We start from the raw sequence: 17,096 nt of genomic DNA on the forward strand, positions 1-17,096 counted from the left end.
CTGTTTAACAGATGAAGTTCTTGAAATATCATGGTAAAAATTTACCCCAAGATGACGTACAGGGGGCACAGCGGAGATAGAAGAGGATTTCGAGGGCCTTCTAGGTCTGACAGGGGCAGTAGGTATCCCTCGAGGACGAGGCGGGAGCCACAGCGATACGAGCCGATGCCAGAGCTTCCTTCTGTTGAGTTCCAGAAGAACTTCTACAAGGAGGCGGAATCCATAAGCAAGATGAGTCCTTCCGAGGTTGCTTCGTTTAGAAAGGCGAATGAGATGGTTGTCAAGGGAACGGATGTCCCTCATCCGATTCAGAAGTTTGAGGATGCTGGGTTTCCAAGCAGGGTTGTTGAGGATCTTGCTGCAAAGGGGTTTGAAGGGCCCACGCCCATTCAAGCACAAGGATGGCCTATGGCACTGAGCGGAAGGGACATGGTTGGGATTGCACAGACAGGGTCTGGGAAGACTTTGAGTTTCATTTTGCCTGCATTGGTCCATGCGAAGGATCAGCAGCCTCTTAGGAGGGGAGATGGGCCGATTGTACTTGTGCTTGCGCCGACCAGAGAGCTTGTGATGCAGATCAAGAAAGTTGCAGATGAGTTCTGTGGGATGTTTAATCTAAGAAGCACTGCTGTGTATGGCGGGGCCTCATCACAGCCGCAGATAAGAGCATTGCATGAAGGGGCGGAGGTTGTTATTGCAACGCCTGGCAGGCTGATTGATTTGCACGATCAAGGGCATGCACCTCTTGGACGGGTAACTTTTCTTGTACTTGATGAGGCTGACAGGATGCTTGACATGGGGTTTGAGCCCCAGCTCCGGAAGATTATTCCGAAAACAAACGGAAGCAGGCAAACGCTGATGTGGAGTGCAACATGGCCGAGAGAGGTGCGGGGGTTGGCTGAGAGCTACATGAGCGACTACATCCAGGTGGTTATTGGGAATGAGGAGCTCAAGACGAACAGCAAGATCAAGCAAGTGATCGAGGTGTGCAGTGGACGCGAGAAGGAGGATAAGCTTCTTGGGGTGCTTGATAAGTTCAAGGGAGACAAGGTCATTGTGTTTTGCAACATGAAGAGGACTTGTGACGATCTAGAGTATGTGCTTAACAGGTCTGGATATGGTGCAGCGGCATTGCATGGAGACAAGTCGCAAAACATCAGGGACAAGGTGCTTGATGACTTCCGAAGTGGAAGAAGGCCGATTTTGATAGCCACGGAAGTTGCAGGAAGAGGGCTTGATGTGAACGATATCAAGCTTGTGATCAACTTTGATTTTCCAGGGACCTGTGAGGACTATGTCCATAGGATTGGAAGAACTGCAAGGGGTAATACAAAGGAAGGCATATCGCATACATTCTTCACGATCAATGACAAGGGAAATGCACGGGAACTGATAAGGATGCTCCGAGAAGCCAAACAAGTGGTCCCTTCTGATCTTGAGGACATGGTACGACCGTCGAATGATAGATATGGATCCAGGGGCTCCAGATACGACTACAGAGGAAGAACCGGCAGATTCTCCTACAGAGGATGATCTCTTTGGCCGGGGTCTAAAAACAAAAGATATCGAATGAACTGGGAATTCTTTTAAGCCTCGGGTGCCTGCTTTGGTTTGAAGAAATATCAGATAAAATTCATCAAATAAAATTTTGTTTAAATATCATTATGCTTAGCTTGCAAGATCCTTGACCATGTACGGGCCTTCAAGGACATATCCAAACCTGGCATAGTAGTTTCTGGTTCCAACGCCAGAAATGATGGCTATCTTTTTTGATTTGTGCTCGTCCCTTGCAATCCTCTCGGCCTCGGCTATGAGAAGTGTTCCATATCCTTGATGCTGGTACTTTTTCCCATCGCTCTTACTTATGGCAACAGCACTCCCATACACATGGAGCTCTCTTATTATCGATGCATTTCCATTCACCACTGCAGGATGATACACACCCTCCTGAAGCTTGGCTCCATCTCCTTCCGGTACACAGCCCACGTCCTTCAGCTCCCTTCGAAATGTATCCACACTACACTTGCGTAGCCTCAGAAGCCCTATCAAGATATCCTGCTTCACATCCTCATAGCTAAGAAACGTCTCCCAGCCCTTGTTTGCCACGTAATCTCTCCTCACAAGCTCAACCTCCTCAGGCAAAATACTCTCGTGGATGTTCTTGATCCCAACCTCTCTGGTCCTTACATCCCTACACCTTGTCTTATAGTCTTTCATCCTGGCCAATGCAAGCTCCCTTATATTGCCATGCTCCACTCCAGAGCTCACAAGCGTCATTGGAATGTCTCTCTGCACCCTGTACACCCTCATCCATGGCGGCACAAACGAAAGGATCCTTGCAAGTATGTCAATAAGCTCGTCGGGAGAGTAGTTCTTGTATTTGTTGTTCTTCCACAGCTCAAATAGGCCCGTTCCCTTGATCACGAGAGTAGGATATATCTTCAACCCATCGCTTCTAAATGCAGGGTTGTCGAAGTATTCCCGGAACTGTGCAATATCCCTCTTCATGGGGACATTCGGGAGGTTGGGCATCATGTGTGCAACTATCTTGAATCCAGCATCTTTGGACAGCCCAAAAGACTCGCACACACTGCTTACGGTGTGTCCTCTGTTGGTGTCCATGGCAACGTCTTCATACACACTCTGAACTCCTATCTCAATTCTTGTGCATCCGTATCCTAGCATCTTACTTAGGTGCGGGCGGACGCAGAAGTCTGGTCTTGTCTCTATTGTTATTCCAACACACTTCAGCCGTCCTTCTGCTCCAACCCTTATTGCCTCCTCGACACTCGAGGAAGTGTGCCCACTAAGAGCATCGTGTAGCTTCAGAATAAAGTTGTCTCTGTACGACTCGGGCAAAGACATAAACGTTCCTCCCATTATTATGTACTCAACCTTGTCTACACTGTGCCCAAGCCCTTTGAGCTGCTTCAGCCTCTCCCTTGCCTGGTCAAATGGATCGTACCTACTTCTTATGGCCCTCATGCTTGTCGGCTCATACCCCGTATACGACTGGGTGGAATACTCAAACTCAGAGTCAGGACCACCAGGACAGTATACACATATGTTTCCAGTCAATGCTATGTGTGGGCATCTATGGGGCTTGCACATTACTGCAACAACAGCAACTCCCGATGCAGTTCTGACAGGCTTCACTCGGAGCTGCTCGATGAGATGGCCGTACTCGGGAGGAATGAACGAGATTATGTCAACCACACGCGGCGTGCTCACAAGCCTGTATTTCTTGCACACTCTGGACTTGATTCCATTCACGTCTATCTTCTTCTCCTGCTTGTAGAGCTTGATTATCTCGTTTGAGATCTCGTTGCATGCCTTGAGGAAGTCAGACATTCTTGGGGAGTCTGGAGGTAGGAATTAATTCTCCAGGAAGAAGAGTAGAGTTGAGGTGATACTGCATGCCAAACAACAGTGGGGAAAGGGAGCGGTCTCTAGATATTTTGTGTTTGATTTTGAGCCCTAAAGATGCAGGCCTCTCTATACCTAAACACATCAACACAGATGAGAAAGGACGAGATCATGCAGAAGCTTAGGTCGAGTAGCGAGAAGGACAAGATTGAAGGGATGAAGCAGATGATAGCACAGATGAGTCAGGGAGAAGACTTCAGTGCCCTTACGCATAAGATAACGAAGGAGACATTAGTGGTGAAGAGCAACGAGCTCAAAAGACTGTTCTACTACTACCTGGAGTTGCTTCCGAAGTCCAGAGGAACCCAGTCGTTTGAGGAGATGCTTCTTCTGTCGAATCAGGTCCGGAAGGATCTTGAGCATCCGAATGAGTATGTTAGGGGGTTTGCGATGAGGTTTGTAAGTACACTGGATGATCAAGAGCTTGTCGGGAACTTCTATAAGCTGGTCAAAGACAACTTCAACCACCCGAACTCGTATGTCCGAAGAAATGCATACTTCTGCCTAGGAGAGGTCTTTTTGAAGATGGATACTTACAGGGAGGTTCCTGACCTCCTGTACCATGCACTGCTTAGGGACATGGATCCTAACTGCCTGCGAGAGGCCTTTGTTTCCCTGCATTTGGTAGATCCGGGCCTGGCGCTGAAGTATGCTGGAGAGGTGGATCTGTCGATACCGAGCGAGCTATCGACAGCCATTATAGAGAAGATTGACGACGAGCGTCTCCTGGAGAGGTTTCTCTTCTCGGGAGACAGCCTGACTGCATTTGAGGCAGGGATATCGATCCATAAAACCAGCAATGATCAGCAACTACTGAAAAGGGCTACGGACACCATATTGAGGTGCCTCGAGGATCTTCCTGGATACAGGGAATATGCGATCGATGTGTTTCTTCTTTCTGCATACAGCTTCTCTGGGTATGCAATGAGCTTCATATCAATGGTGGATCCATATGATCTGGGCTTCTGCTCCAAGTGCCTAGACTTTGGGTTCAAGATCTCCGAAACCCACGAGTTCCTACAGATTTCTGACTTTCTGGGGTCTAAGTTCATAGAGACGCACGATGCATCTGTCCAGAACCAGAGTTTCAGGGTTCTTCTTTTGGAGAAAATGGCTTACTTTGCAGATGTGTACTCTTCATATAGCAGGGAAGTGGTTTCTGAGGCGCTTGAGGGAATTGCATCAGAAAACCCGGAAATGAGTTATGGCTCGCTAACATTTCTTTCTTCTTGCCTCGAGGTTATGAGGAAAGGCTTTGAGCCTGGGAGGGAAGATGCAACCGGATATTTAGAGTACTTGGAGAGGTTGACAGGCAAGATAAACGAGGTGAAGTATGGAAAGATACTGCGGTGCTGCTTTGGGCTTCTTAGGAAGCATGTGACAAAGGACGTCTTCGCGAAGGTTGTCGGGATACTAGACTCCTCGTTTGAACTTTCAGACAAGCCTTTATACTTGAGAAGCACACAGACATTTCTAGGTGCATTTATATGTATCGAACTTTCTGAGATGTGTAGGAATCTAGGGGGGGACTCCAAAGACAGGGTTATTGGCATTATGCTAAAGTTCATTGAGCATGGAAAGGAAAGCAAGACCATGGATGGGAGCTCGCACTCTACCATTGTATCATGCATTAGATCACTGATATCTTCGTCTGAGAGGATAGAGGTTTCGTCTGACAGTTATAAGCGGTGTAGAGAAGATGTCTTTGATCCGATCGTACTTCCTGGGACTCGGGTTTGCGATGAGGGGAATCTAAACAAGCTTCACGAGTTCCTAGCTGGAGATGAAAGTGGAGAGGCTGAGATGAAGAACATAACACAGCTTACGGGCCTGTCTGATCCCATCTATGTGGAGGCCACGACGAGCTACACCCGATACGAGGTTGTGTTAGACATGCTACTTATCAACCAGACATCGTCCTATCTGCAGAACATCCTGCTTGATTTTGTGACGAGCCAGGGATTCAGCGCCACGTTCGTTAACACTCCATTTTCGTTGTCCAGCAGATCTGTGATAACAAAGCGGTTTGCGTTCAGGATCATAGATGGGTCCAATGGGTTTATAAGTGGGTCGATAACGTTCAGGTACCCAGACGAGAGTGGGGAGTATGCAAACACTGCATATACAATCAATTTGTCTGAGGTGAAGACATCTATTTCCAAGTTCCTTGAGCCGAAGAAAATTGATTCTGACAGGTTCAGAGAGATGTGGAAGGAGCTTGAGTGGGAAAACACATACACCCTCAAGTTTGTTACGCGGAGGGCGTTGGAGGAGATATTTGGAGAAGTGAGCAAGGCTCTCAGCGGAGAGATGTTAGACGTTGAATGCGACGAAAGCTATGCAGTTGGGAACATAGCATGTTCTACATTGCAAAATGTATGTGTACTAATCAATGTGTGCCTAAGGAGGGGAGAGTATGTCCACTTTGAGTCACGGATCCGCAGCAGGAAGGAGGGGATAGTGAAGTCTGTTAGCGCTGTGGTTGGGGATGTGCTAAAGTCGCTTAAGAATAAATGATGGGCTGGTATTGATGGTTTGTGTGAGTGGATTTCTTTGAAAATTTTTGATCCCTGAAAATGTCATCGGCTGAGCTAGAGGTTTTGGAATGTCTGAACGGGCACAAGGACGAGGTCAAGGGGCTGAGGGTTGTGCGGGTATCTGGAAAGGAGATTCTGTATTCTTCTTCGAAGGACAAGAAGGTTTTCAGCTGGGACTTGAACAGCAAGATTGAATCTGAGTTTGGTAAGATATTGAAGCTGTATGAAGGGGGGCACACGAAAAGAATTAACGGGCTTGATGTGTCGAAGGACGGAAGCATGATGGTGACAGTTGGGTCTGACGGGATAGGAAGGATGTGGGACACCGAGATTAAGAAGTCGAGGCCACTCGAGGGGCACAGCAGAGATGTATTGTGTGTGAGCATCAACAGCAACGACACGAAGATAGTCACTGGGTCTGTGGATAGGACGATGAATCTCTACAACACGAGGGGAGAGCTTATTATAAAGATAGGGAAGGATACGGAGAAGATGCACCGGGGATGGATCAATTGTGTTTCGTTCCATCCCATTGAGGAGAACATTCTTGCAAGTGGATCTGCAGACGGTACTGTGAAGATCTGGGACCTCGACAGCCAGGAGCACATGCAGACGTACCTAGGAGGGGTGTATGTTGATTATGAGAAAGCAAGGGAGAAGAAGACCTCGCCTGCTGACTATGATGAGTCAAAGAGTGTGACTGCGATGGCCTTTTCGAAGGATGGGTCTATCCTAACATACGGAGAGAAGAGTGGGAAGGTGTATCTTGTGAAGCTTGACACCAAGGAGTGTATCCAGAGTCTTGATGCAATTACGCCTGTCAGGTCGATTGCGGTTGGAGAAACCGAGCCTGTGATTGCAATAGGGACTGATGAGTCTGTGATTATCTGGGAGACGATCAGCTCGAGGATTATTGCAAGCTACAACCTCAAGGAGATTGGAAATGGGGTGCGATGTCTATCTCTGGCGTTTTCTGGAAACACGCTCTACTGCGGGCTGTCGACCGGATCCATTGTTCCGCTGGAGCTTAGAAAATCGGATTAAACTGGTTCTTTGATTTCTTTTATTATGTATCTCCCTGGGGATGAGGATTGAGCTATACGAGGGTCAAAAGCAGTTCATTAGGGATGCGAGAAGGGTCGTTGAGGACGGTGGTGTTGGAATATTCTCGAGCCCCACTGGGACGGGGAAGACTATGTCTTTGCTCAATGCAGTGATGGACTACATTGGCGGTGACGGGGCTGAACCGGGCTCTAGAAGCAAGGCGTTAGAGCAAACCCTCTTCCAAGGAAGTGCAGGGACAGTGTTTTATTGTACAAGGACACATACCCAATTGTCTCAGGCAGTGAATGAGCTTAAAAGACTGGGTGTAAGATGTAATGCCGTTATCCTGGGGTCGAGGAGGGTTTATTGCCTGAACGAAAAGGTTCTCCAACACAAGAATTCTGATGCCATGAATGAAGGATGCAGACAGATTGTCAGAGAAGGCCTGTGTGCATTCTATGACGGAAGTGACCTGTTTGATGGACATGGAATCTTAGATGTAGAAGACTTTGGACTTATAGGAAGAGAGCAGAAGCTCTGTCCTTACTATGCATCCAAAAGATATTCTCACAGGTGTGATATTGTGTTTCTTCCCTATCAACTGCTGTTTACGAGGGAGGGAAGGAAGAGTGCAGATATCGATGTCCGAGGAAGCATTGTCATTGTGGATGAGGCACACAACATTTGTGACTCTGTGATTCAAATGAACACGTCTTCCGTGCTGTTTGTGACAATAAGTAGGTATGTCAAGGCCATGGAGTTGTACAGAGAAAGATACAGCAAGAGGGCTAAAGGGGATGGGAAGCTTGAGAGAGTCATGGAGGTACTTCGAAGAATTGAGGGTTTCGGGGCCTTGCACTGCAGGAGTGTGGGTGAAGAGGAACGCGTAGTGGGTGTTTCTGAGTTCTTGCTTAAGACAGGAATCGAAGACTTCAACATGCTTGAGATTGAGGACTACATAGCCTCCAGCGGGATTTCCAGGAAGCTGGAGGGGCTTGGAAGGGATTTGAATCTGCAGCTTCCAGAAATATCCAAGTTCCTAAGTCTTCTGACAATGAGCGACAGGAGTGGGAGGATCTTCTACACTTCGAGAAGAATCAAGTTCACGCCTCTGGATGCATCGATGTATTTTGAAGATGTGCTTGAATGTAGATCGCTACTTCTTGCTGGAGGAACAATGGAGCCTGTTGATCAGCTGGCCTCTGTTCTGGCAAGAAGGAATCCCATGTACTTTTCGTACAAAAGCGTCTGTAATGATTTCTTACCGATTGTGGTGCCATCTGGGCCATCTGGAAGAGAAGTAGTGGTGAATTATGAGACAAGAGAAAGTTTGGAGTCTGTTAAGGACGTTGCTTCGTCGATACTGAACTTCTCAAATGCTGTCAGAGATGGGGGAATGGTATGTTTTCTTCCTTCCAAAGCTTATCTTAAGATACTTAGAGAAGCATGTGGAGACAGGATAGGGAGAAAGAGGGTTCTGTATGAGGATCTTACCGACTTCCAGGAATATGCATCGGAGGTTAAGAAGGGTGCCTGCATTCTCTTTGCAGTGATGGGAGGAAAGCTCAGCGAAGGAATAAACTTCAGTGACAACCTGTGCAGACTGCTGATGGTTGTGGGTGTTCCCTATCCCAACCAGGACCTGGAGCTTAAGGAAAGGATTGGGTTCAATGGGAATGGATACACTACAATGCTGGCAATGAGAGTTGTGAATCAAACCTTGGGAAGAGCACTGAGACATAAGAATGACTATGCTGTACTGGTGCTACTAGACAAGAGATACATCCAGCTCTCAAAGCTCATTAGCTCGTGGGTAAGAGAAAAGGCTATCTGCTGTGGCTTCGGAGACGGCCTTCTTAGAGCAAGTAGATTTCTGAATAAAGATAGATGCCTCTAAGTACTTTATTTGAGTAGGCCTATTCGAAGAATCCATCCATCTTCTTGACGAGCTTCATTGTGATTCTAGGCCCGATTTCGTTGAATCCAACTCTTATGTCTTCCTCTTCCTTTGTAACAATGGCATAATGCCTTACATGGATAAGATCTCCATCGAAGTAGAAGTGTAGGTTTCTCTTGAATGTCTCTGGCTGGGAAGATAGAGACATGAATAACCCCTTGGTGTCACTTTCCCCAGTGAATGTGATACACGGATCGTCCCTGTAATACTCGCTGCCAACCATAACGAACTTTGGATTGTAATCAACTATATTGAACACATATGTAGGGCCTTTTGGTCTGACTCCAATCTTGATGTCTCTTGCATCCACTAGGATAAAATGGGACAGCTCAAGTGTGTCGGCAACATCCAAGTATGACTTTACAGTTGTGTTCTTGTCTCTAAGCTTCGCAGTGACATTGGGCTCTAGCATCCTGCGTATGTGCATGCACATCTGCTTAGATCTCCTTGTGGGCTTCTTCACCGTTATCACCAACTTGTTTAGGAATCCCATCTAGGGGTCTCTGAAACACAGACTTTGTTTGCAGACAAGGATCAGATGTCTGGGATCGCAGAGACATCAACCATGCTGTCCTCGTCCCGATGCTCAAGGTTGAGGAACCCAGTTACAACATGCTTCTTAATGCTTTCTATTTTTTGGATGGACTCGCAGATGCCGTTCTCCGGGGTGACCAAGAACTTAACCGAGTGGTAATATAGTGCTACGAGAAGGGCTGTTTCTACGAGCGAGTTTACTGGGAGGCCTTGGACACGGCCTCCGGAAAAAAGCATCTCTACCATCCTGACAGCCCCCGAAGTGCCTTCAAGGCACAGATATCCTATAATGCCAATGATCTTAAGCTTGATCTTGCCAAGAACATCCTCTATCTCGAACTTTGTGATGACCTGTGTGTATGAGAGGACATCATGCATTTTACACACCTTTAGTAGGAGTAGGGAGTACAGCGACAGTAGCAGAATGGTTTCTGCGATGTTCAGGACCTCGACTATGTAGGATCCAAAGTCATATCCGCTCGAAATATGGAAGACCAGCGGATACAGAAAGCTTCCAAGCAGTGAGTAGCATCTAACAAATGCAATGGAGGTATTTTCGTCAATCCCCAAGACTCTGAATCTTCTTGATGACACAAGAGGGATGATAAAGGAAGCAGCATAGAACATAAAGCTCTTCTGGATGTTTCTGGCACAGAGCTCAAGCATCTTCAGAGAGCGGCCGCTTACACGGGTTCTCTTGAGGAATGGCAGCATGCTCCCTTCCAAACGGCTCTGTGCATAGAAGAAATAGTATATGGTTGTGGAAATTAGAACCAAGAGAAAGAACACCACCCCTTCTCTCCTTGTGGATTTGATCTTCTCCATGTACCTTGTTCCGGCAGGCTCTGGCTTGCTGTTTGCCCTCAGCGCAATGAGATTCACAAGCGTAGCTCCAAGAATAAGCATGACTACAAGCAGCACAAATGGTGAGATGTTGTTGCTCATTTTTGTTTATTTTACCAAGACGAAATCGTGAAACTGTAAATTATCCAGCAGGTTTATGAAACAAGCCAATGCAATGAAAATGGAATGGCCCGAGAGGGATGGGCAGTGAAAACACCTAATTGGAATCTCATTAAAGAATGGATGTTCAAATATTTTTTCCTTGTTGCCCTGCAAATGGTCATCCAGTTAATATATCTAACTGTATCGTACATGCTGCTGAAGGTGCTTCCAATTGTGTATCAATACATATATTCAAAGTGCCGAAGCCATCAGGTGTGGGAGGGAATAAGAAGGAAGTATGTTCTCATCAACGGTGCAACAGGAAAGGTGGGCCGGGGCTTGGCAAAGAGGTTTGCAGAGAGAGGAATGAAAGTTCTTCTTGTTGGGAGGAGCGAGTCCAGACTGACAAGGCTGCACGCAAAAATAGAAAGAATGACAGAATGTCACATGCACATTGTGGACTATAAGAGAAGCCCCAATCTATCTTTTGTAGACAAGTACGATATAGGGATCCTAATAAACTGTGCTAGTACCATAAAGGGTAGCCCTGCATATTTTGTGGAGCAATCCATCGAAGATATTATGAATGCCAATCTTGTCGGCGTGATGTCCTTGACGAGATATGTGCTTATCAATATGATGGATTGCGGATACGGGTATATAATTAACATCGGGTCTCTGATGGGAGAGGGATCGACTCCTCTGTATTCTGCATTTGGGTGCTCCAAGCAGGCCCTAAAGGCATTGTCAGACTCTCTCTATTACGAGTTAGAGGGATACAATGTGAATGTGGAATACATGGGGGTTGGAGGTGTTTCGTCTGAGGAGGATGGAGAGAGGCCTTCACTCTTGAAGCCTTCTTCAGATACGCTTGCAGATTCGATTCTCAACACATTCGGGTCTTCGAAGATGTCTATACCATACTTTCCACATTTTGTTCTGTATCTTATAATGCTTTGTATTCCCTCTCCACTTCTGAGTAGAATAGTTCTTAGAAAAAACAAGCAGGAGATGATTGAGATGAGAAACCGTGAGCTGGAGGGCCAGAAGGCAAAGTAGGCAGTTGGGGTGGGTGTTAGAAAAAGGGCTTGAAGTGAATAAAGAATAAAGCCGGTTTTATTATCAATTGATGGATGATGCTTGGGACGATATCTTGGGCCACATGTCGGCAACCTCTCTAGGCACAGGCCCTGCTATCTGTGCACCCCTGAGTTCTCCCTTGTTGTTAATAAGGACCGCTGCATTATCCTCAAACATGATGTGGGATCCGTCGGTGCGTCTCCAAATCTTCTTCTGCCTTATAAGAATAGCATAGTGCACCTTCTTTCGAAGCTCAGGCTTCCCTTTCTTGACAGACACTACGCAGATATCTCCGGGTGCTGCTGCTGGAAGTCTATTGAGCCTTCCCCTGTATCTCTTGACACCGATGCACCTGAGTATCTTTGCACCACTATTATCTGCACACTTCAGAAGCGATTCTACTTGTACACCTCTTGACATCTTGTACCGAGGCTTGATCGAAATCTTCTTCTCGAGAACCTCTGTCTTCTTCTCGGCAGCCATATTTCTGGGGCTGGGATCTAAATTTTTTTGTAGAAGGGGCCTAAGACACCTTCCATAGGATCCATGCTAATAGCGGCATCACGCGTCTCCATAGAGATCCTTCATGCTAACTGTGGGCTTCGATATCCCAGACTTCGCTGCATTCTTCTTCCCGAGATCTTGCCATATGCGTTGTCTCAGCTCCTTGGCCTTTTCTTCTCCTAGCCGGTCGTTAAGAATCTTGTCGATTGCAAGCAGTCTTAGCCTTATTTTCGCCTTAATCTCGAGCTCACTGCGACCGTCCATTCCTGAATGGGATGTGATCCCTGGATATTTATCCCACTGTCAAGCGACCTCGTTTCGGTTACTTGCTCTTGGATAATAATTATCTGCAAACCCCATTTATGAAGCCGTTTCTTCTAGGCCTTCTGAAGTGTAAGAGGTGCTCGTTCATGACAAAGCTGGTTCTGCAATGCGAAAAGGCGGAGGGCTGTGATGTGGACGATGTCCAGATCTTTAACAAACATGTGTTTGTTGAGAATGGTGGGGAGAGGCTGAAGCTTCTTGCCAGAAGCCTCGAGGGCTTTTATGGGAACCCTGTTTCTGAGGAGGAAATCGATTTTTTTGTCGAAAACCCTGACGAAGATGAAAGAATAAAGGGGCTTTTGTTCGGCGTGGATGTTGTGGAGGGGAGTTTAAGGTGTGATGCGTGTGGGCTTGTATACCCGATCAGGAATTCGATTGTGGAGACAGTTGACACGGCTGAGTCTAAGTAAAGGTATTTTCTATAGTTTAGTAATGCTGTTGTTTGTGAGAAATCCTTTCTTTCCTAGCCCTTGGGATGACGGACATCAAGGCCTTTACGGCTTTCTACGAACATTTGAGGTTACAGGGAAAGGGAGACCCGGAATTGAGAGACGAGGAACTAGAAAGGGCGGTAAGGGAGATGCTAAGAAAGGCAAAGATAACGGACTTTGAGGAGTACATAAGAAGCTACAAATATAAAAGAAGGATGATGAGCAAGAGCCAAGAAATGATGGTTTATGGGAAGAGAGACACTGTATTCTATGCATCTCGGGAGATGTTTAGAAGCAGCATGGAGCTTCTTGGGCATTCTGGGCAGGTTGACAGGATATGCTTTGACCAGGGGAATAGATTCTTCATGTCTGGGGGCTCTGACGGGATGATTAAGCTTTGGGACGTTTATTCGGGGCTTCTGGTGCACAGCTTTATTGGGCACAGAAACTTTGTGAGTGATCTCTGTGTCAGCAGCGATGGGAAGGTCCTGGTCTCGTGCGACTCGCATGGACTGTTGAGTGCCTGGTCCCTAGAACGCTTTGAAGTGCTTTTCCAGTTAGAGCTTGGATGCGAGATTATTTTCACTGAGTTTTTTGACACGAAAGATGAATCGGCCTACAACCTTATTGTTGTTTTATCTCGAGGAATAATCAAGACATATAAGTTTGAGGGTGGAAGGATGGTGTCTGAGGTTGAGAATCTGTGTCTCCTTGATGAGGCGATAAAGGGCCTGTGCTTTACCGATGGGGGAAGGTTCCTCCTATGCAGTGGATGGTGGCCGTTTCTTGTTGTCTTTGACACACAGAACTTTGATGGATGTATAGTTCTTGAGACCAATGGGATGCCTGTGAACACGATATGCGGGGCGAAGAGGGGACTCAAGATAGCAGCGGCATGCGACTCCCAGGTGTTCCAATGGACGTTTTTCACAGAGGGCAATCCGGGGATGGGGAACTTCAAGAGAAGAACGAAGAATACGTCGTTGCAAGGGCATTGGAAGCGATCCATCATCAAAATAGATATTGGAGAGGGAGAGCTGGTTGAGAGAATATGCTATCTCAGAGACAACTTTCTCGTATGCATATGCACTGATCTGAAAATAAGGATATATGCAGGGACGGAGCTTAGGTGTGTTGTGGACACGCCTGAGATAGGGATTGCATACCCGCATCCATTGGAGAACATGTTTGCACTCTGTGGGAGCAATATAAGGATATATGACATGGATGGCCTGATCTACGAGGAGATGCTGAGCTTTGGAGTCAACGATGCTCAGTTTTCGAGTGATGGGGAATTCTTTGTGTTTGGGGATGAGAGGGGCGTTGTCCGTGTGCTTTCGATGAGTTTTTTCCCAAGGCCGCCGAAGGAACAGTTCTTTCTGTCTGACCTTGATCATCTCAACTCCACTGAATGGAACGGGGTTGTTAGGTGCAGGAAGGAGTCTACATATGAGTCTGACAGAAAAAGAAACGAAAACTGGTACCAGGTGGAATATACTATTACGGGGAGGCAGAGTAGCTGCATAGGGGTTGAGGACATGGGGTCTAAGCATCTCATAAGAGATCTTGTCGGCCTCGAGTCGTTTCGAAGAAAGTACATGAATGCCCCACTTCCGGGGGAGTCTCAAACTGTGGAGCAGGCTGCATCTGAGGATAGCAGTTGCAGTTTGCTGGAGGACACCGAGAGTGAGCTAACAGAAGAGTCTGCGGAGTATAGCAGTGATGAGGAGGTACCTGAGAATAGGAGAGCACCTCTGAGAAGATTTCTTATTGACAGCGATGAATCTTCGGGGAATGCGCCTTTACTGAGGAGGAATGCCTATGATGCAGATGACAGTGATGAGGGGTTGAGTCCTATTGGAATAGTGAGGAGATTAAGAAGGTACAATAGATTTGAAGCTGATAACGAGGAGGAGAGGGAAGACTCTTTAAGGCTGAGAAGAGGCAATGCCACAGATGGGAACGATGCTAGTGGTGGAGAGAAGGATGAGCTAGAAGAGAGCAGCGACAACAGGCATGTGGCTGGGTTGGGCGTAGGACTGGAGTATAGCGAGCAAGAGCTGAGGCAATATGTCCAATCATGGCTATCATCTCCAAGCATGATACCCCAGCCTGGAGATGATGTGTATCTAAATTCCGAGGGTCTCAAGGAGTTCCAAGCATTTGACGGAAGGAAGAAATTCAAGGAGCCCCAGGATGCATGCTCTGGATATTATGAGGCGAGGGCCATTGAGACTGTTAAATACAACCCCCCGTTCCTCAAGGTAACACTTTGCTCCAGAGAAGAGAGCTTTTCAATAAGATATTATAGATATCCTGGGTCATCGCCTGTATTGCTGCTTCGGGAGCAGATGGATGTGAGTGCCGGAGACTTCATAAGCTTTGCATTGAACGGGATAATATCCCGAGGAAGGGTGTCCAATGCTCGTGGGGCCCATCTTGCAGTTGATTCTGGAGGAAGCTCTGTACTAGTTGAGAGATCTGATGTGCTAGTTCGAAAGGCCTTGTTTCCTGAGAATGTAAAGACAGAAATGCTGAAGATGATTAGACAGGGCAGGACGCACCGAGGGCTTTATGTGACGCTGAGAAGAGAGTCGAATGGGCCTTACTATGAAAATGTTGCATCTACTGTCAACCTGGGTGTGATTGAGGAAAAGATCCAGAATGATCTGTATCGGACGATTGGTGGGCTGGAATTTGACCTGGACACTGCGGTTAGCAACTCTATGTATTTGGGACCTGTGCTCCATGAGCATTGCCGGCAGGTTGTGGATGGAGTCCGGATGATCATAAGAAATGTCTAGGGCACGGAACGGAACTAATTGCAGTGTCTGGCCACCCTGATGTATTATGATGTGAATATCAGCCTAGACTATTTGAAGCAGGACATACGGGAGTTAGAAGAGAATGAGTACAGAGGATTTTGTGTGAACAAAGTCATGAGGCCAAGGGATCTGGAGAAGATCAAGTATGAGCCGATTGAGCTCCTTGGGACGAAGCCCTGCTACAGCCGAGTGGAGATTGTGTTTGAGGAGAAGGAGGAGGTTGGATACGATGTAAAGAAGTCCATGAGGTATGATTTGTTTGTTGTGAGGTTGAATGGGGTTTCTGGGATGGACAAGCTAATAAGACATCAGCCCGACATGGTTACATTTAACTATGGAAGCCAGTTTCTTCCGTTTAAAAGCGGGCTTGTCAGAACGGCGATCAAAGAAAACATATTTTTCGAGGTTCCTCTAAGGGAAAGCTTGTATGGAGGGGCTTCCAGTGTTACATGGATGAGGAATGTGCGAAGACTGCTTTTTATCACGAATGGAAAGAATGTTGTGTTTAGCAGTGGAGCACGGTGCTCTACAGAGATCAAGAAGCCCAGAGACATCATGAAGATGCTGGAGATGTTTGGGCTTAGGAAGAAAAGAGCCTCTGAGGTGATGCTCAACTCTCTGAGGCTTTTGAGAAGCTGTGCAATGAGGAGGTATTGCCACAGAGACTCGATTATCCATAATGTTGATGAAGGAGCACTAAAAAGGGACTTTGTGCTATCTTTGTACAGGAAATGACTGCCTGGAAATAAAGTCTGTTGTGATGAATATATTTGTCTATCTTTTCTAGACCTTCGCAGATGTATTTTGATACGAATGTAAGCAGCAGGTGTCTTGGGGCTGGCATGATGAATGTTTTAGAACAGCTTGGGCATGACGGGATGTGTGTGAACACTGTGGTTGATCTTGAGTCGGTGAAGAAGTACAGGAGGCCTGCTGTTGATGAGTGGAAGGACAAGAATGTTTACGAAAGGGTGGAGATAAGGTACAGGGGCCACGGTGATTGGGATGGCGCAAGAAGGATGATTGGCCCTGATGTTGTTGCAATTCGGGTAGAAGACATGAACGATTTCAAGAAGGCCATTGAGATGTGCCCGGACATAGTCACTTTTGATTATTCCAAGAGCTTTTGCATTAGAAGGGATGAGGCTGTCGAGGCTATGAAGAGAAACATATTTTTTGAGATTCCTTTAGTGTGTGGGCTGTATGGGCAAAGAGACAAGGCAGTGTGGATGAGGAATGCTAGAAGACTTCTAGACGTCACTGAGGGGGTGAATGTTGTAGTAGGGAGCGGGGCAACATGCCTCACAGAGATGAGAAGAAGGCAGGATGTCATAAAGATTCTCAGAGGGCTTGGGATGAGTGAGGATGGTGGAAGAAAGATATTGCTGAATTCTGCTAGGCTGGTTAGGTCTTGTGATGTAAGAAGAGGATATGTTGTAAAGTGAGGGATCTGATTGGTCCATTAGGAATAAGGTTCTGAAACTGTTCT

At 46.8% G+C, this 17,096-nt stretch overlaps 14 protein-coding genes across 14 annotated transcripts; 9 read left to right on the forward strand and 5 right to left on the reverse strand.

Moving 5' to 3' along the window:
- Window positions 1-51: 51 nt before the first annotated feature.
- On the forward strand, window positions 52-1,533 carry EHEL_081070 (ATP-dependent RNA helicase; the record flags this gene model as incomplete). The annotated part of the gene is made up of 1 exon (XM_003887739.1): window positions 52-1,533. The coding sequence occupies one exon, from the start codon at window positions 52-54 to the stop codon at window positions 1,531-1,533; it is 1,482 nt and encodes a 493-aa protein (XP_003887788.1).
- A 135-nt stretch (window positions 1,534-1,668) lies between these two features.
- EHEL_081080 (histone acetyltransferase) lies at window positions 1,669-3,351 on the reverse strand (the record flags this gene model as incomplete). The annotated part of the gene is made up of 1 exon (XM_003887740.1): window positions 1,669-3,351. One exon carries the CDS (start codon window positions 3,349-3,351, stop codon window positions 1,669-1,671), a length of 1,683 nt encoding a protein of 560 aa, XP_003887789.1.
- Window positions 3,352-3,483: 132 nt separating this feature from the next.
- Window positions 3,484-5,943, forward strand: EHEL_081090 (coatomer subunit beta; the record flags this gene model as incomplete). The annotated part of the gene is made up of 1 exon (XM_003887741.1): window positions 3,484-5,943. One exon carries the CDS (start codon window positions 3,484-3,486, stop codon window positions 5,941-5,943), a length of 2,460 nt encoding a protein of 819 aa, XP_003887790.1.
- A 59-nt stretch (window positions 5,944-6,002) lies between these two features.
- EHEL_081100 (WD40 domain-containing protein) lies at window positions 6,003-7,007 on the forward strand (the record flags this gene model as incomplete). Its single annotated transcript, XM_003887742.1, has 1 exon — window positions 6,003-7,007. The coding sequence occupies one exon, from the start codon at window positions 6,003-6,005 to the stop codon at window positions 7,005-7,007; it is 1,005 nt and encodes a 334-aa protein (XP_003887791.1).
- Window positions 7,008-7,047: 40 nt separating this feature from the next.
- EHEL_081110 (Rad3-like DNA helicase) lies at window positions 7,048-8,904 on the forward strand (the record flags this gene model as incomplete). Its single annotated transcript, XM_003887743.1, has 1 exon — window positions 7,048-8,904. The coding sequence occupies one exon, from the start codon at window positions 7,048-7,050 to the stop codon at window positions 8,902-8,904; it is 1,857 nt and encodes a 618-aa protein (XP_003887792.1).
- A 19-nt stretch (window positions 8,905-8,923) lies between these two features.
- EHEL_081120 (uncharacterized protein) lies at window positions 8,924-9,457 on the reverse strand (the record flags this gene model as incomplete). The annotated part of the gene is made up of 1 exon (XM_003887744.1): window positions 8,924-9,457. The coding sequence occupies one exon, from the start codon at window positions 9,455-9,457 to the stop codon at window positions 8,924-8,926; it is 534 nt and encodes a 177-aa protein (XP_003887793.1).
- Window positions 9,458-9,498: 41 nt separating this feature from the next.
- EHEL_081130 (uncharacterized protein) lies at window positions 9,499-10,443 on the reverse strand (the record flags this gene model as incomplete). The annotated part of the gene is made up of 1 exon (XM_003887745.1): window positions 9,499-10,443. One exon carries the CDS (start codon window positions 10,441-10,443, stop codon window positions 9,499-9,501), a length of 945 nt encoding a protein of 314 aa, XP_003887794.1.
- Window positions 10,444-10,617: 174 nt separating this feature from the next.
- Window positions 10,618-11,502, forward strand: EHEL_081140 (putative short-chain alcohol dehydrogenase; the record flags this gene model as incomplete). The annotated part of the gene is made up of 1 exon (XM_003887746.1): window positions 10,618-11,502. The coding sequence occupies one exon, from the start codon at window positions 10,618-10,620 to the stop codon at window positions 11,500-11,502; it is 885 nt and encodes a 294-aa protein (XP_003887795.1).
- A 63-nt stretch (window positions 11,503-11,565) lies between these two features.
- Window positions 11,566-12,006, reverse strand: EHEL_081150 (60S ribosomal protein L23; the record flags this gene model as incomplete). Its single annotated transcript, XM_003887747.1, has 1 exon — window positions 11,566-12,006. One exon carries the CDS (start codon window positions 12,004-12,006, stop codon window positions 11,566-11,568), a length of 441 nt encoding a protein of 146 aa, XP_003887796.1.
- Window positions 12,007-12,084: 78 nt separating this feature from the next.
- Window positions 12,085-12,291, reverse strand: EHEL_081155 (uncharacterized protein; the record flags this gene model as incomplete). The annotated part of the gene is made up of 1 exon (XM_059743536.1): window positions 12,085-12,291. One exon carries the CDS (start codon window positions 12,289-12,291, stop codon window positions 12,085-12,087), a length of 207 nt encoding a protein of 68 aa, XP_059599519.1.
- Window positions 12,292-12,389: 98 nt separating this feature from the next.
- EHEL_081160 (uncharacterized protein) lies at window positions 12,390-12,761 on the forward strand (the record flags this gene model as incomplete). The annotated part of the gene is made up of 1 exon (XM_003887748.1): window positions 12,390-12,761. One exon carries the CDS (start codon window positions 12,390-12,392, stop codon window positions 12,759-12,761), a length of 372 nt encoding a protein of 123 aa, XP_003887797.1.
- Window positions 12,762-12,826: 65 nt separating this feature from the next.
- Window positions 12,827-15,586, forward strand: EHEL_081170 (uncharacterized protein; the record flags this gene model as incomplete). Its single annotated transcript, XM_003887749.1, has 1 exon — window positions 12,827-15,586. One exon carries the CDS (start codon window positions 12,827-12,829, stop codon window positions 15,584-15,586), a length of 2,760 nt encoding a protein of 919 aa, XP_003887798.1.
- A 39-nt stretch (window positions 15,587-15,625) lies between these two features.
- EHEL_081180 (RNase P/RNase MRP subunit p30-like protein) lies at window positions 15,626-16,342 on the forward strand (the record flags this gene model as incomplete). The annotated part of the gene is made up of 1 exon (XM_003887750.1): window positions 15,626-16,342. The coding sequence occupies one exon, from the start codon at window positions 15,626-15,628 to the stop codon at window positions 16,340-16,342; it is 717 nt and encodes a 238-aa protein (XP_003887799.1).
- Window positions 16,343-16,404: 62 nt separating this feature from the next.
- Window positions 16,405-17,052, forward strand: EHEL_081190 (RNase P/RNase MRP subunit p30-like protein; the record flags this gene model as incomplete). The annotated part of the gene is made up of 1 exon (XM_003887751.1): window positions 16,405-17,052. The coding sequence occupies one exon, from the start codon at window positions 16,405-16,407 to the stop codon at window positions 17,050-17,052; it is 648 nt and encodes a 215-aa protein (XP_003887800.1).
- Between the last annotated feature and the right edge of the window lie 44 nt (window positions 17,053-17,096).

Source organism: Encephalitozoon hellem, chromosome VIII, assembly GCF_000277815.2.
Source record: "Encephalitozoon hellem ATCC 50504 chromosome VIII, complete sequence".
Taxonomy (NCBI): domain Eukaryota; kingdom Fungi; phylum Microsporidia; family Unikaryonidae; genus Encephalitozoon; species Encephalitozoon hellem.